The following is a 17,039-nucleotide window of genomic DNA, read 5'->3' on the forward strand; positions in this document are numbered from 1 at the left end:
GCGATAGCGACAGATAGCCAGGTGCTGCCGCCAGTCAAGAAGACACCCGAACACCACTCTTGCCAGTAGTAGCCATACGTCGATCACAGCCAATGCGAGGATCAGAATGGGTTGGCGTATGTAGATGGAGTACAGGTCGTTGCGGTGGTGATCACCGCAGAGGTGCTGGTGACGGTCTTGGTCACAGTATCGATGCTAGATCTTGCTGAACCCATGCAGAGAGCAAAATCACCCATCCGGAACCGATCATCATGATGGCCGAGAAGGGAAGTGGGAAGGTTTGTTAACCTGAAAATCGAGTGGAAGGCAGAATTCTGCGCGGCAAAAGGGGCTCTGAAACCAAAGCCGTGAGAGATGATCATTTTTTAAAGCACGAGCGCTCACTCCCCATGTATTGGTATTTACGCAATGGCAATTGAGTCAAAATGCAGGTACAATAACAACCCAAGCATACGCGTCCCTGGCTGATGTGGGACCCTTAGAACCAGCAAGAGGGAAATATAGCCGACCATGGGCAATAAGCTCTCGTACTATAAGTAGCATTGAGCAAGAAGTTCAAGCCGAGCAACCAAAAAGACATCGAAGGTGTCGGGTTTTGCACATTTATATTGAGGATAAAAACCTAGTAAGGATCAGCCACATCGACTGTTTTTAGCCCAATGTATATCCTACCAAGCATAAAGCTTACTTTCAATATAAAGTTTTTTGATGGATGATAGGTAAAAGCTATATCACAGCGATATCTTCTAGCGAGCACTGGGTACTAGCCAGATGAAAGTTAACTTGGTTCAAAGTTCAAGATACCCATTGACTGAAATAAAGTCGTTCCGTTGAATTTCAAGGCCACAAGTGGTTCCAAGAAGATATATACTTGGAAATTGCCGTACCACTCTATGGAAAGGAGGGCGATAAATGCCATAGCTGTATTGATTAGTAGTCCATCCTGGCAGGACGAGTGGGGGCTGTAAAGAGCATCGACTCAACGCGCATCGATATGAATCTCATACTGAAAGGCCATTTACATCATAGCAAGACAAAATCGTGAAAAAGGTATCTATAGCGGTGCATTGATATCCCAGGCGGCTTGCAGCCACGTGATTAAAGGAAACAGTCTAGGTGGCACTTCCGCCCGGCAGAATAATGTTCCGCCCCGGATGACGGCCGCGCCCCAAGGACTGATGTTCATTAGTTAGTGAACCCGGAGCATCATCATAAGCAATCACGAACGGCCGCAGCTGTCCGGACTCGAGAAAGGTCCACGCAACCCCCTGAAGATGCAGTCATGATTTTACTGTCGCCTTTCGTACTATGACATCTATGCAACTGCATGGTTTTATTTTTTCCCCTTATTCATGTTCCATGCCGTATAATCTCTGAGCACCCTTACCATATCTATTTGCTCGTCAGCGATCGAAGTAAGTTCATTCCCTGCACATCATGGGAGGCGAAGATAAAGGCTTACATGCGCTCTTATCGTAGTATCTGAGCATTAGCAAGCGATCATGGCACACATGGATGCGGCGGCCGTATGGAACCCGGCTTTCAGGTCGAATGATGATATCCCTCCCGTGACGACTCCCACCAATGACCTCGAGATCGACACCGCGATAGAAGCCACTACCATACCTCTTGGCTCACCTATGGAAACTCCTCATGACGTGTCCTTTGGCGACGTACTTTCTCCGACAACCGACTATACTAACGGCACTCAGGAAGCGACAGCGTCAGATGTAGGCGGGCCCGGACCTTCCACGAGTGACGATCAAGAGCCAACCCAAGATATATTGGTCGCAGGGTCACATGTACACGACACACAAGAAGAACTGGTTACCGCAGATGGCAAAGTCATTGAACCAACGGAAGAGTCAGTCGGTGAAAATGGAGACGCGACCATGAACATACACAGTAACCCGGGCGGAGAACATGTCGCAGACGCCCAGCCAACGAAAACTGGTGAAGAAGAGACGCAAGTGCCTGAGGGAAATATCAATGAGACGGTAGAGTCAGGCAACATCACGCCCACAGGTCCCACTGGTGCATACCGTGGAGACGAGCTTCCGAGCACCAATGGCGGGATCCAGAGCAGCCATGATATCTGGGGAAGCCCTGCTCAAGAGGAACCTGACGAGGATGACTTCTTTAATCAGCTGAAGACGCAGACAAAGCCGATATATTTTTCGCCGGAGACCGAAACTAGGTTTGAAGAAGGCGTGCCGTTGTTGAATAGGGGTATTGATTCGTTGATCGGGCCCCCCCAGACCGTGGAGAGCCGAATTGATAACGTTTTAAAAGACGATGAAAATGATGAAGATGGGGTTTTTAAGTCTGTGCCAGATACGACTTCCCAACCGAGTCCTGAATCTCATATTACTCGCAAAAGCACGTTTCAAGTATTGGATTCGTTAGGTCTATCACAAGACTCCACGGTCAATGCTGTCGACCCGAGCGAGCAGGGATTCGAAAGTGTTTTTACCGCAGCAGACCCACAGGAGTCCTCATCTCAGGCTCCTGATCCGAACGAGCAGGAATTAGAGAGTGAATTGGCCGCACCAGGCTCACAAGAATTCGCAGCCAATGCAGATGATTTGAGCGAGCAGGAGTTCGAACATATTTTGTCTGCAACTGGCCCAGAGAAGTCTGGAAATGCTGCTGATAGAAGCCACCAGGAATTCGAAAGCGCTTTAGCTGCGGCAGGTCCACTGGAGGTTTCAACCAATCCTGTCGATCAGAGCAAGCAGGAGCTTCAGGGCGCTGTGGCTACAGCAAAGTCACAGTTCCCAGTTGATGCTGTTGATCCGAGTGAAAAGGAGTTTGAAAGTATTTTTGCTGCTGCAGGCTCACAGGACAACATAATCAGGAGCTCCTCGGACGATGATCTGGCCGCGCGCTGGCAGGCTGAGCTGTCTGAGTCTGACGAACCCGCCAAAGGCCTACCCTCGGAAGACGAGCTCGCAGCTCGATGGCAAGCAGAACTCGATGACGATGATGATGACTTGCTTTTCGGGGACGAATCGGCCGGAGGCTCTAAGCAACCGAGCTTTCAACAATTGCTTGGGAATCCTGCACCGTCTGCGCAACCGAGTCTGTCAAGTCCCTTTGGCACACCAGAGAACTCCGGTAGACCCAGAGTGCAGCAAAGCTCCTATGTGCCACATCAGCCATCCACTTCGGATTTGCTCGAAGGGATACCTGCAACGTCGATTGGCTACTTTGCGCAACAACAGCGCCCAACTGCTGGTACGAAGAAGGCCGAAAGTTTCGCTGAACGTGCGAAGGAAGGTTACAGGTCACCTTACGATCTCCCTGATGACCTCACTCGGCCTCGTCGACCTGTTGTTGCCAACAGGGCAGTCGTTACGCAACCTGGCGTCCCACCGCCGCCCCCGCGAAGCAATAGTCTTCCAGTCCCTCCACCGAAGGCATCAAGTTCAACACCTTCCATGCCCACACCTGGGACAGCGTCAACTACTACTGCCCCTGCAGCAAAGAATTTCTTTGAGGAGCTTCCTTTACCACCGCCTCGCGCACCTTCTCGCCCGGCAAGCACGGGGCGATATGCACCTGCTCCCATTGCAGGGCCAGCAGCTCCATCTTACTCAGCGCCTCCGCCACCAGTCAATCCGTATGCTGGCGCCCCCCCTCTTTCTCAGCCAAGCGCCGACTTTCCCCCCCAGTCCCAATTAGAACAACCTCAAAGAATAGACCCATATGCGAATCTTTTAACCCCAAGCGCTTCTAGTGGCACATCTGCCCCTCTCGCCGCATCGAGATACTCGCCGAAGCCACCGAACTTGCAAGATGGAGTCAAACCACCGGCCTCTCCAAAATACTCTCCAGCGCCTCCACCAGCCGGAGCTCCCCCGCCTGCTCGCAATCGCTATGCTTCACAGGCTCCTAGCAACCCTGGTCAAACCGTCACACTCCCGTTTCAGCCCCGTACTTCCAGCCCTCTGGCGTATCATGAGAAGGTCTCCTATCGACCCCAGCAAGGATTGGAAAAGCGGTCATCCTTGGATCATACGGCTTTCCCTCCCGCCATTAGTGTGCAATCTCAACCTGACCCTGCTCTCAACCCACTTTTCACACCTGGTGAAACTGCTATCGAAGCCACAATCACCGGCCTTGACGTAAGCGAAGAGAAAGCTAACATGCAATCAACGTCTCCCCCAAGAAATCAATACGCCCCAGCCGAATATGTCAACGAATTCACTCAGCGGATTAATCCAGCCGTTCAAGACAACGTACCGCCAATTTCTACACCCGCAGTCGACGAGCCTCCATTTATCCCGCCTCGTAGATCGATGACACAATCGCCTGGCCAACAAACACTTGGACCCCGTTTATCTGTGCCATCAGTTGACCCTCTCCAAAGGCCCGCCTCGGTTCATGGTTCTGGCTCACCTACTAGAGCCGTGAATCCCTACGCGCCAGCTCAAACTTCGCTACACAATCGCGTGCCCTCTCAGCAACTGGAATTTATCCCTCCCGTGGACGATCAGCAGTATGATCCCCTTGAACGCTGGAAAGGGGCACCGATAGTCAAATTCGGTTTTGGTGGCACAGTCTTGTCGTGTTTTCCCAAGCATATACCTCGGTATACTGCTGGCCAGGTGGCTCCCAGGATCAAGCCAAGCCCCGGGGAGGTGAAAACCTGCCAGCTCAATGATTGGATTCCGCCCTCGGAAAGCATTGTACGTCATCCAGGACCACTCAAGTCCAAATCCAAGAAGAAGGACCTTCTTGCTTGGCTTTCAAGTAAGATAGCCGCTTTCGAGAATGAAGGTATGCCGGAAAGTGCTCGACTGCTCCCTGATGGTCACAAGCGCTACGATGAGAAGGTGCTATTGTGGAAAGTTGTTCGTATCATGGTTGAGCACGATGGCGCTCTGGAAGGCTCGTCTGAGCTCCAGAAGTCCTTACGCAGTATCATCATCCCTTATCTACATATTAATGAGGCCGACGAAAGCTACGAAACAGGCTTTCGGCCAGTCAACGCTGCTCGTCCCATCGATGCGCCATCTCGTCCCGATGCTAGTGATTCTCAAGCCATTGAGTCGCTACGGAACAATCTTCTCATAGGAGAGCGCGAAAAGGCAGTCTGGGGTGCAGTGGATAGTCGCCTGTGGGGTCATGCAATGCTTTTAGCTTCGACTATGGATCGTTCCGTTTGGAAGCAGGTCATCCAGGAATTCGTACGACGTGAAGTCAGATCGACTTCTGGAACTACCGAGCCACTCGCGGCACTCTATGAGATTTTTGCTGGAAATGTCGAAGAGAGCGTCGATGAACTGGTTCCCCCGTCTGCAAGGGCTGGACTACAGATGATCAGCAAGGTAGACGGACATGGGTCTTCCAGAAACGCGCTAGAAGGCTTGGAAAGCTGGCGGGAGACACTCGGACTTGTCTTAAGCAACCGGAGTGCGGATGATCATCAAGCTCTTCTGGCTCTCGGGCGGCTGCTCTTGAACTACGGGCGTACAGAAGCTGCGCACATTTGCTTCATCTTCTCACGGGCGGCAGTATTTGGCGGCGTTGATGATCCTAAAACGAGCATAGTTCTCTTAGGGGTTGATCATCAGCGATCTTCTACTTCTGCGCTGCGAGATGAAGACTGCATCTTGCTCACCGAAGCCTATGACTTTGCCAACTCTGTTCTGTCGGCTTCTCCTAAGCCGCCGCTCCCCCATCTCTTGGCGTACAAGTTGACATATGCTTGGTCTCTCGCCGATCGTGGCCGTAAAGCAGAAGCTCAGCAATACTGTGATGCAATCGCGGCCACCGTGAAAGCAACAACCAAATCGTCACCGTATCACAACCAACACCTGTATTACGGAGTGGACGAGCTCTCAGCGCGTTTGAAGCAGTCAGCTAGCGATGGTGGGTCGTCTTGGATCTCAAAGCCCAGCATGGAGAAGGTTTCTGGCTCAATGTGGGCAAAATTCAACAGTTTCGTTGCCGGTGAAGACAGCGATGCTGCGTCCACTGATCCTGCGAAAGGTGGCGAGGCTGAAATAGGTCCGTTTGCCAAAATATCTGGCACACCTACCGTGAGCCGCTCGCCCTCCATGTCGGACATTTACGGAGTGCAACCAAGTCATGGCACTGTCCCGTCACGCTATCTGCCGAACAACCAACATGCCCCAACTTCTTCACCTGAGCAATTCCGTGGCAGGTCATCTCTCGACTCACAGAGATCCTCCTCTTACGGGTTTGGTCTTACACAGCGACGAGAATCGCAGGAGCCTTCAACGCCAGTCGACAATGGTCCATATCAGGCCGGAATGTTCTATAACTCTCCGCCGTCAACTGCAGGCTACCAGCATACACCCCCTCAATCTTCTTATATTCCTCTGGCACCGGTCGAGGAAGACCTGGTCTCTCAGCCCCAGACCAAGGCTTCGTTTGCTCCAGGCCCAGGTTCACCAAGTACCGTGTCTCCTTACCAACCCCCTGGGTATGGATCCTTTGGCCAGCCCCTCCATGAGACTCCATCTGTTGTCTCTAATGCGGATGAGGGTGGCTACATGCCTCCAGTTGGTGGTGGCGGCTATGAACCGCCCGCAGATTCCAATATTGCATCTGAATCGGAAATGCCCGAGGAACAGAATAATGAAGAGCCTGTGAAGAAGAAGTCTTTCATGGATGACGATGACGACGATGATATAGCTGCTCGGGCCGCTGCAATCCAGAAAGCGGAAAAGGCGCGGAAGGACCGTGAAGCAGATGAAGCCTTCCGGAAGGCCGCAGAGGCCGATGGTGAGTGGGCCTACCACTTCGTTGATTTCTCTTTGACCCTTATACTAACTTTGTTGTCGTAGCCAAGCGGGCTGCACCCGCCAAGAAGGGATGGTTCGGCGGTTGGTTCGGTGGGAAGAAAGAAGGCGAGAATGCCGGAGGGGGCCCTATCCGAGCGAAGCTTGGCGAGGAGAGTTCCTTCTACTATGATACTGAGTTGAAGAAATGGGTCAACAAGAAGGATCCCAACAGCGCAACTGCGGCTCGTGCCACGCCGCCGCCACCACGAGGATCGGCGCCCCCGAGCCGAACCGCCAGCGGCAGCAGCGGCGCACCACCGCCACCTGCGTCAAGCGCATCTCCGATGCTGTCCGGTGCTGGTAGCCGTCCCTCATCTGCTACAGGTGCCAATCCTCCGCCACTTACTGGCAGCCCAGCACCACCGTCCGCCCTGGGTGTTGCGCCTCCAATCCCGCGATCGATCTCTACTGGTGCCGCTGTTCCTACACCGCCCAGTGCTGGCCTAACCGCCCCTCCCCGGCCTGCGACCTCGTTGAGCAATGCTAGCTCCATCGACGACCTGCTGGGAGCACCACAAGCACGCAAAGGGCCTGCTGCCAAGGGGAAGAAGAAGGGGCGTTATGTCGATGTCATGGCTAAATGATCTCCTATTCTTTCGCCGCTTCACGTCCCGTACCTCAGCTTCGGACCTTATTTCTGGGACATTTTTCTTTTCATTTACCTAATACTTTTCTTTTCTCATAATGTCTAACGATTCCTCTTTGTCGGACCCATTCGCCAATTCATATTCATGCCATTGGACGCGTCCAAGCTTTGTCTAGTGAAAGTCGTCGTTCAGTTCGCTCAGGGGAAAAATAGCGTTGCATGCTGTCTTCTTCGAGAGTCAACATGGCCTTTTTTTTTTTCTTTCTTTCTTCATGGGACGGGACGCTCTTTCCTGCATGACTGGTTAATTCTCGTGTATATTAGACGTGTGCACATATGATTCTAGCTTCCGTCACCATGTTGTTTGCTACCAATTTACCATTTGATATGAGAATCGAACAACATGCCTTTTCCGTGCACATGTCTAGCACTTTCTTGGTTAAACGCTCGTCTAATCTTTGAAAGTAATGCATTATGTAGCGCCGGTCTAAATGCGTACTCAACAGTGACAAGCTTTATATTACAAAGCAGGTATAGATGAAAGCCGTATACAGATTCCAAGGAGATTCGTGATCAGATTTCGAGACATAGACCCTCGCCGGATAGTTTCAAGCCGCATATGAGTTGATATAGTACTGAAGAGGAATGATTAGCCACGCGTCGGCGCCACAGTCGATAGCCTTGAACCTACTGTTAGACAAGAGTCCTCTTCGTTGAAAGTCCCTGGGAGATAGACGTATAAAACAAGTGCCGTCTCATGGACGAAACCTAGAGACAGCCTTAAGTCAGTAAGCGGTTTCCCCGCTGGCTTCCTCACATACTCAGGAAAGTTTGATTGAAGAGAAGAGCACTCACAAGCAACTACCCTGGGACTCAACCTCCCAACACTCAAAACGCGGCCCCAATCCTTCCCATCGATCCGCACCCGCGCCCACCCGGCCTCATCATCACCGGGCACCGCCCGCATTCTCTCACTCGGCAACCGCTCCATCTCACCCTGGGACAATTGCCCCGGATCCAGCGACGGGTTGACGAGGTCGGTCCAGACGCTCGAGATGCGGAGTGCATCCGTCGCGATGGCAAGCCGGAGCGAGCCGTGCATGTTGGCGGAGAGCTCGAGTTTCGGGCCGGTGAGTGAGGCCTGTCGTTTCGTGTGGTCCGAGGACCCGGCCGAGGCGAGTTTCGTGAACCGCTCCGAGATGCCTTTCAGCTGCACCAGGCTGGGCAGGATGATGTGCACGTCTGGGTCGCGGCATCGCGGTTCTTGGAGACCCTCGACGGCGGACTCGTGGAAGACTTTCACGGGGATTTCTTGCGTGATCACGGTTTCGCGTTCCCGGCCGGGGCGCGTGGGGACTACTGATGATGATGATGATGATGATGTTGTTGTTGTCGTTGTTGGGTCGGGGTGTTTGAGTGTGGACGGGTCGTGCGGGATCGTGTTGGTTGTTGCGTGGTTACTGCTCACACTCGGGGCTGTTGTTGGTGCGGTGATGCCCAGTGCGTTGGAACCGGGGGCCCATGACAGCGTGCGGATGGTCAGTGCTAGTAGCGGCACTCGGCCCTTTTGCGTGAGGCGGAGTTGAGCGGACTTCGCGTCGACGGCGGAGCGGAGCGCACGGTGGAGCGCGCCGATCGGCACTTCTAGGTTGATGACGCCGGATTGGGATTCTAGGATGTAGGTTGATTCGTCGAATATGGCGTCCTGTGAGTGTTTTTTAGTTGTTTGGTAGGCTTATTTATGGGGAGAAGGGGGATCTGAAGGGAGGTTGATTGCTCAAGCGATTGGTTTGCTGGTGGTCTAGCTTACAATAGGTAATTGCGCCCATACTTGTGTGCCTTGGTCGGGGATGATGGTGAAGCGGATGTTTCCTTCCTCGAGACGCATCCAACAGGTCTTGCCCAGAGATGAAAGAGAAGCGGTCAGTTCTGTAATGTGTGGATGTAATATTAGCTCTTGGATAGGCGATTATTGCAGTGTTGTGCCTCGGTGGTCGGGTCTAGGCCCGGAGAGCTCAAGGCGATATATGGCCCCAAAAGCCAGAACGCGGTGAACGGAGTACGCGACATGGGGAACATACTGGAGAAAGTCTCCGCGTTGGTGAGTTTCGTCCGGAAGCGCATGTTGTGTTATTGCATGATCTGGTGGCAGGTGGTCGCAATCAAGAGGGATGCTTGATTTGGTCTGGAAGTGATATGATGTTATGATGCTCGGCCGGTCGCTGTGGGGAAACGCGAAGAGCAAACAGCGCAAAACCATTTGAGGCCGTCCGCGAACTATACAGCGCCTTGAGTCCCTACCGAGTGCTGCTGTTATCAATCTTCCGACCTTCTCACAAAGTCATTCTCTCATCCTCCTCAATTCTTGGACTCCACCGCCGGAAACTTTGACCGACGATACTATCGATGACAGCCATGAAGTGTGTACGAACAGCGGCGGATTCCCAAAAACATGTTGACGCTTATACCAGCTATCGATGTTTTCACCAATTTTCCTAATCGGCCATTGGGCTCGGACGTGGGTCTGCTTCTTGCAAATTCCTTCATGACACAACATGATACAGCTTCTTACCCTGAATAGATTCCCGGCAAATATCACCCACGTGGCTCGCGACACAATGGCACCGTTCAACGAATAGCTTGAATAGATTGAACACTTGTGAATGCATTCCTTGCTACTTCCCTTACAGGCCTCGGCTGCTCGAGTCCCAGATTACTTTCTCTTACTGGTAGGACATCTTGGCTACCTTACTGTGCTAAGGCGTGCCTTTCCTGGACCCCTCCAGAGAAGGGAGGACAGCTTTCGTGTTATTGGCCGGTCTGACGACTGGCTAGCATCCCTTCTATAAAGGGTTCGCGATCCCTAGGTCTAAAAGAGATGGAAGGCGAGTGACCTCAATATCCTTTGCCACGGCAAATCTTCTACTGTTCCGCAGCCTCTCCTTTTTTTTTCTTCTTTTTTTTTAATCCTTTCTTCCCTTCCCAGTATCCGGGTCAAAGATGATTCCAAACCAGTCAGTTTTGTCTTTGAGACTCCTTGCGCAGCGAATTTGGGCTCTGCAGATCAAAGTCAACATTACCTATTAAATTTGGGCTGTCAAGCATAGTAACTTATGGTCGCAAGCGTGGTAAAGTTTTAATGGATATGCAAAATGTGCCGAAGCAATCTCAAACGCGGTCCATAGGTTATACCCAAAGACTTCGACAAATGGAACAACCGCGAACAACAGCGGCAAAAGAGCTAGAACGGTCTCAGATATGAGATATGGTATGCAAGGGGTGTCGATCACCGAGCTACTTTCCGAGGGGTTTTCAAACCCCAAGTGGCCCTAGAGGAACGACAAGGGCAGCTTGCGGATAGCTTGGAACACATTGCGAGAGAGACGGTACCTAGCACGACCACTCCCAATCACTTTTCATGGAAGCTTATGCACAGGCTTCCACGCATTATGGAGTGGCCTTGGAAAGGGGAGAGGATCCATTCTCGTCCGCCCGGTTCCGAAGGCAGAGACCTGCATGGAGACGGAGCTCGTGCGTGAGACGGCAGTGATGTTCCTACAATAAATCTACCGAAGACTGTACGGATAAGTATGTCGTACAGAACAGTGTGCATTGATCTTGACAGATCCTATCAAACATAAAGGGAGGCAATTGATAAATGGAGGAGGTTGGAGTGGAGGACAGGAGAGACAGTATGGAGAAGGACATCAGACCCTAGACACACAAATATGATAAGAATGGAGCTGCTGTCTGCAGCTAGACTAGGGTTAGGAATGAGATATTTTTATTACATTATTAATAATAGGTATTAAAAGAGAGTGAAGTGACAGTGCAGTCAGTTGACAGTGAGCTCCATAATTAACACTCAGCAATAAAATGATCTGAAGTGAAGCCCCCTATTATTCCTGACGCGGCTCCACTCCAGCACTCCCGTGTCGCGCGGCCAACTGACGAGAGCTTCTCCATCTCTTCTTTCTTTCCCCCCCCATTCCCGCTGTCCACGCCAACACTCATTCTTACCAACTCACCTCTGCATAGCTCGCCCCATCTCCCGGTCTTCGAATCATCGTCGCCACCTTGTCATTCTCTTGGGTCAAGAGCTGGTCTCCTGAGATCGAAATCTGAATCATCATCCCAACTCTCGTTATCATTGCGCTTCCTGCAGCCGCCCAACTCTCCCTAACTTCCCTCTAAGCCTGTTTTTGGCTCCTGCAGTGTGATCTATCATCACCTTCACTCAGCATCATCCCACAAGATCTCAGAGACCCCCCCTCTTGTCCCTCCTCATTAATTTCCGCCCGATCTTTATCTACCTCTGGCCCTCATACATTCTTTTCACCATTGGGTGCATCATCAACCGTGTCGGCCTGATTCGGACTTCAATTCCTTCCCTTGACCTCCGCATCCTCCCGTCTATTACGACATTGCGGCTCATCTCCAACCAAATTCAACCTCCTCCTCCTCCTCCTCCTCTTCTATAGACTTTGGCGGGATCGCGTCAGCATGCTTGCTCTTCAGCTATATTCTCTCTCTTCGACTTTCGATATCGCGACTCGACCTCCATCACTTAGACCTCACTATTGATCTTTTGCGACAACTCCGCTCTGGTCCTATTCCGGCGACTGCCGCTCTCTCCCGACATGGCCAGTAGTCGCCTCGCTTCCCTTCCTCCGCCAATCCAGCATACCAATCTGGCGCGGTCTCGATCTCCGGCCCGACCTGTCCCCGATTTTGAACACATTGATCCCTTACTCGGGAGCCTTTCGCCCGAATCGACTCTCCAAGCGCTTACCTCCACCAACGCCGTACCCAAGAACGAACAAGTCGCCCACGATATACTGTCCCGAAGCATCGCTCAAGTCTCTCCAGCAGAGAGAGCCCTCGCAATTCGCGCCGCAGTTGTTGCTCAGAAGTTAAATCTGTGGTATAAAGAAATCCAATCATGGAGTTGGCCAAAACAGACCGATGATGAGAAAGGACGGGGGTTCATACCCCCTTCGGACGCTACCGACGAGGAATACTACGGTAGCTTGCCTGCCGCTGTGGTGGAAGAACACGAGAAGCGAATTGAGGAAATTCGAGATGGAATGGACGTGCTAGATATGGACGAGCTCAAAGAACACGTTCTCAACGCCCACATTCCAGCTCGGTCTCGGCCTTCGTCAGCAAACAGCAGCTTATCTGTTCCACCCCCACTGTCCTACGTCCAATTGAGTGATTTCACTACCGTGATTACTGCCACTATTCTCCGCGCTCTCCCTCTTCTATCGCGTCTCACGAACCTGCTTTCCATCTGGGCCGTTCGTCTGTTGGTCCTGCGACAAATTCCCGCGTTACTTCGCAGCTTGCGCCTCGCGCGCTCGGAATTGGAGGCTGCCCTGGACCTGTTAAAGTCTTCCAACCCTCCTAGTGAGAAAGACCCGTTGTTTTCCCGGTCCAACTACCATGCAAAGCGCGCCCAGCTGGAAGCCACCGTTGTGTCTGCTGGTCGAAGATTGGATTGCGTGCTTGATGCTCTAGATGAGTGCGAAGATTCTATCCCAGACAACTGGATTGATGATCTTGAAGGCATTGAATCAGAGTTCGGTGCTTGGACTATGGATGCAGAACAACGTACCGTTGCAAACGAGTGGCAGCGCATGGCTACACTTGCCCAGAAGGGTGTCAATTTTGAAATAGGCAGGGACACGCTGAAACAAATATCTACTGACACTCCTCACGATGGGAATGAGTCTATCAGTGCGTCTGGTCCGGTTGTACAAACAGGTCACTCCTTCCCTATGGAAACCATCGACGAAGAAGAAATCAATACACCTGTTGAGGCTACGCCCTCAGTCCAAGCGCGGAGCGACCTGGAAAGTGCTGGTTTATCTTCGGTCGTTGAGTCGACGCCTTCAGACGTTGGCTGCAGTATTTCACCTGCCCTCGCGGACGTGACCAACATGCCTGCTGGGCTGATTTCCAGCAACGTGACACCCAACATTTCACAGACGTCTATTGAATCGATGACTTGCCCGGTCCCTCTTGCCTCCTCTACAACCAGTGTGGAACAAGTAGAAAGTGCCCAACCCCCAGCAGTTGCACTTGTCTCCATTGGCGTGGGGAACCTCAAAGAGAAGCCCTGCATGCCAGGTCTTGAATGTGATCCTGACAATGAACATTTACATGATGAGTCAACTCACACGCAAGACCCATTGGATCGCTACATAGTACCGCAAATCGGGCTCCCTATGGCAGAGCGAACATCCTCAGCGTGCGAGGGAAGCGCCTGGCCTCAAGGGACTCGCTCCAATGAAAAAGAAATCGAGTTTAGATCTGACGAACGGGAGGACAATCCACTGTCCGTCAAGCAGGATATGTCATCACGCACAGAAGAATCCGGTTTACCTCCCGAGAGTCACAGGTCTCCCTATCTTTCGCTTCACGATGATAACCTGCAACCACCAAGCAGCCCGCAGACGGACACTGGGAGCGTAATCATACGGCGGGCCGACAGTGCATCCATGTCTCCTCAAAACGAGGGAGTACGCGACCTCGAATGCGAAGAAGCCAGTTTGCCTCATCCCACAAACTCAAATACTAGCCCCATGGCTCATCGAAGTCTGCCACTTTCATCGATTATCGACGAAGAACCCGCATTTTCCATTGGGATTGATCAGCTTGCACCAGTCGAAATCCCGACAACAAAGCCCTTTGATCGGACAAATTCAGTGACTGCCTCTGGCTCGGCTTCTGGCGGAACCTCAGCTGAATCGGTAGTTGCAAATAGCGACGAGCAGGACCCTGGCCAGTCTTCTCCCTTTGCTCAGAAAGAAACGAATGACGATCCCACTCCAAAGAAGCCTCTTGAGAGTCCGATCAAATTGTCTAAATCTCGACCTGGTCCCTTGATCTTCGAGAAGGATCACGTCGGCTCTCACTCTAGACGCATGTCGATCGCTTCTTTAATCTCAGACTATCCATCGCTTGTATCAAGCCCAGAGATGCGGGAACCACATACCTCTTCATCCAATGGGACGCCGTTGCTTCTCGAAACCCCTCCGCCATTTCAGGCAGGTTATCATTCCTCTGATCCTGTAGCACCGGGCAGCGACCATACGTTAAGAGAAGACCGCCTCTTCCGTCTCGACAGTCAGAAGGCGTCTCCGCGCACAGATTTCCCCCACAACAGAAATCTTAGTCTTCCCTTGCAGCGCTTTATCAATGAGCGTTTAGAGTTAACTTTTGGAGAAGAGAGCAGCGGGGGATTTGAAGGCGCTACAACTCGTGAAAGGGCTTCAGACATGTTTATTGACTTGCATTCTGGTCTGAAAAAAAAATCTCCTTTACCGCATCAGACTGGTGAATCCTTGACCTCAGGGAATAATACGCAACGTTCCGCCACGGAGTCACCCGACGTTACTCGTGAAGGGAGCGGCAAACAAGGAACGGATGGCCTGGCAAGGACACTTCGTGAAGCTTGGGAACATAGCAAAAATCCTGGCTCAGTCCTACAGGCAGCGCCTTTAGAGCATTCAAGCACGATGCGGCTGAAAAGACAATTGACATCACATCCTAGTCTGGAGAGTATCGGAGCATACAGGTCGGAAGCTCGATCTAACGATGATCCTTCATCGATCCCGGGCTTCCTCAAGACTGCGTCGCGGTCTTCTACTCCAACCACCCAGATGAGAAAACCCAGAGATCATTTGGATGAAAAAATATCCTCTATTTTGACTGCCATCGATGCTCGTATTCACTTAGTGTCCGCGGATGGCCGCGAGCACGATGGACAGTCGACAACAACATCATACCCCTTGAAGCAACGAGAGCGCTTTCGCTCCATTTCCCCCCAGGGCTCACCAGCTCGTAGCAGCACACCTACCCCGTCGTTGACCATAACGCCCGCTGTTTCGCGCCGGCGCTATTCTCATGCACACGCTCCAGAGGAGAGCTCCGTGAAGCTCTATCACCTGCACCGGGGCGGCAAATCTGCCCCAACCAAGCTTTTTGTACGGTCAGTGGGCGAGAACGGAGAACGCGTTATGGTTCGGGTTGGCGGTGGATGGGCAGACCTGGCAGAATACCTCAGAGAATTTGCCGTCCATCACGGACGCCGACATGTTTCGGACACGCCGCGGGTTGAGGTTCAGGGGCTTTCTACCCGTACGTCTCCCACGTCTCCACCCAGAAGTAGACTGGCACCTGCTGCTAATGGACGGAGATCCCCGTCACGGCCCCCATCCGTCCTCAGTAATCGACCATCGTCGTCTTTGGCTGTACGCAAAACTCGGCGTACCTCCAATGTGTCGGATATGACTGAGTTCCGCACCGCCAACACCGGCGATGCGCTGAGTACGTCGTATTCACCCATGTCGACTGTCTCTTCGCGGCGTCGACTGTCAGTGTCGTCTAATGCTTCGATGGGCGCGTCCTCAGCGAGCGAATTCCGGCATGGGTCATCGTATTCTCCTACCAACACCGCCGCAGGCAGTAACGCCCACTCTGTCCCTCTCGGCCTCGCAGGGCCGCGTCCAAGACACGTTTCGATCAGCGCCGAGAGTGAGGCATGGGTCGAGGACGTGCTCGGACAAGCTCGAAGGAGCTCATCCTTGCGCCCGTACACATACGGGCTCGCGCCTCAGGAGCCGGAGCCTGTTTCCGAACGGGCGCCTCTTATGATATCCAAATCTCGGAGTATCAGCGACTTAGGCACTGTCGGCTCTAGCCGACGTATCGCTCTTCGCGGACTCGGACGGCGTTAACTTGGCCCACTCCCTTTCATCCCTACTACCGCACATACACACTGACATACTGATCATCCGCCCTACCCCTTCCCGCCTCTTCTACCTCTACCTCTTTCGTGATTATCTGCTCTTTCTACTAGCACTGGCGTTGGCCAATACCTGGGTCTTTTACATGTTGGGTTTGGTGTCTCTAATAAGAGGCAGGTGCATCACAAAAAGTTAGGCATTGTTTGACTTCATTCCCATGATGTCTTGGTTGCATTTGCATTAGCAAGGCGAACAGGTCCTTTCGTTCTTTTCTTATCTTTGTGTGTCTCATCGACACATGCCAGCCTTCGTTTCTGATCTTGATATCGCCTCCTGGTTTGGTGCATCAGCAGCGGCTACTTTACTTCGATTCGTGTGATTTATTTCATTTTCACTTGTTTTACTTTACCTTTGGGAAGAATCCTATCTCGCGCGGGTCCTGGTTGATCCGCCATATCAGCTCTTGTCATCAGAGTTTCGGTGCTCGAATCGATGAATGATTATCATATTTGTGATTCATAATTTTCCTCTCGTAATCCACTTAGTATGTTGGGGCATGTTGATAAAGCCGTGCGCGCCGCCCCCCCCCCCCCCCCCGGGCCCCCAGCACCCCACAGTAGGCATTAGATCAAAGTACAGTGTCGTATCAACAGGACGTTTCAGATTTATCAGCGCCATGCTTACAGTTGAACGTTGAAACAGCCCGGGAAAATTGACCCAGCATGTGAGCTCAGCATGCCTTTTAAATGCTGGTGGAGTGTGGAGGAACAGTCAAAATGTCCCCTTGTCGCGTTCCGCCGGAATTTCCGCTCCTTCCTACTCTGCACCACCGCAGAGCAGTCCGCGTTGGAGTAAATGAAAGACATCGCCTACACGATTTGAGCC

At 52.2% G+C, this 17,039-nt stretch overlaps 3 protein-coding genes across 3 annotated transcripts; 2 read left to right on the top strand and 1 right to left on the bottom strand.

Annotated features, from left to right (window-relative positions):
• Positions 1 to 1,228: 1,228 nt before the first annotated feature.
• Positions 1,229 to 7,819, top strand: sec16 (COPII coat assembly protein SEC16). The gene is made up of 3 exons (XM_025698627.1): positions 1,229 to 1,415; positions 1,480 to 6,756; positions 6,819 to 7,819. Exons 2-3 carry the CDS (start codon positions 1,503 to 1,505, stop codon positions 7,397 to 7,399), a joined length of 5,835 nt encoding a protein of 1,944 aa, XP_025547496.1. The 5' UTR covers positions 1,229 to 1,415; positions 1,480 to 1,502; the 3' UTR covers positions 7,400 to 7,819.
• Positions 7,820 to 7,928: 109 nt separating this feature from the next.
• On the bottom strand, positions 7,929 to 9,553 carry BO97DRAFT_408418 (checkpoint protein HUS1 family protein). Its single transcript, XM_025695859.1, has 5 exons — positions 9,483 to 9,553; positions 9,212 to 9,330; positions 8,257 to 9,106; positions 8,093 to 8,169; positions 7,929 to 8,036 (listed from the first exon to the last, which is right to left on the bottom strand). The coding sequence occupies exons 1-5, from the start codon at positions 9,523 to 9,525 to the stop codon at positions 8,010 to 8,012; spliced, it is 1,116 nt and encodes a 371-aa protein (XP_025547497.1). The 5' UTR covers positions 9,526 to 9,553; the 3' UTR covers positions 7,929 to 8,009.
• Positions 9,554 to 11,861: 2,308 nt separating this feature from the next.
• On the top strand, positions 11,862 to 16,615 carry BO97DRAFT_473117 (GAS2 domain protein). The gene has a single exon (XM_025700206.1). It carries the CDS (start codon positions 12,042 to 12,044, stop codon positions 16,143 to 16,145), a length of 4,104 nt encoding a protein of 1,367 aa, XP_025547498.1. The 5' UTR covers positions 11,862 to 12,041; the 3' UTR covers positions 16,146 to 16,615.
• Positions 16,616 to 17,039: the final 424 nt, after the last annotated feature.

The sequence above is a fragment of the Aspergillus homomorphus genome, assembly GCF_003184865.1.
Source record: "Aspergillus homomorphus CBS 101889 unplaced genomic scaffold BO97scaffold_50, whole genome shotgun sequence".
NCBI classification, from domain to species: domain Eukaryota; kingdom Fungi; phylum Ascomycota; class Eurotiomycetes; order Eurotiales; family Aspergillaceae; genus Aspergillus; species Aspergillus homomorphus.

Excerpts from the sequence above, each read along its gene's own strand:
- sec16 (XM_025698627.1), top strand. The coding sequence starts at position 1,503 with ATGGCACACATGGATGCGGCGGCCGTATGGAACCCGGCTTTCAGGTCG. Across the intron at positions 6,757-6,818 it reads GAAGGCCGCAGAGGCCGATG|CCAAGCGGGCTGCACCCGCC; the intron begins GTGAGTGGGCCT and ends TTGTTGTCGTAG.
- BO97DRAFT_408418 (XM_025695859.1), bottom strand. The coding sequence starts at position 9,525 with ATGCGCTTCCGGACGAAACTCACCAACGCGGAGACTTTCTCCA. Across the intron at positions 8,170-8,256 it reads GAGTCCCAGGGTAGTTGCTT|GTTTCGTCCATGAGACGGCA; the intron begins GTGAGTGCTCTT and ends GGCTGTCTCTAG. Across the intron at positions 8,037-8,092 it reads AAGAGGACTCTTGTCTAACA|TACTATATCAACTCATATGC; the intron begins GTAGGTTCAAGG and ends ATTCCTCTTCAG.
- BO97DRAFT_473117 (XM_025700206.1), top strand. The coding sequence starts at position 12,042 with ATGGCCAGTAGTCGCCTCGCTTCCCTTCCTCCGCCAATCCAGCATACC.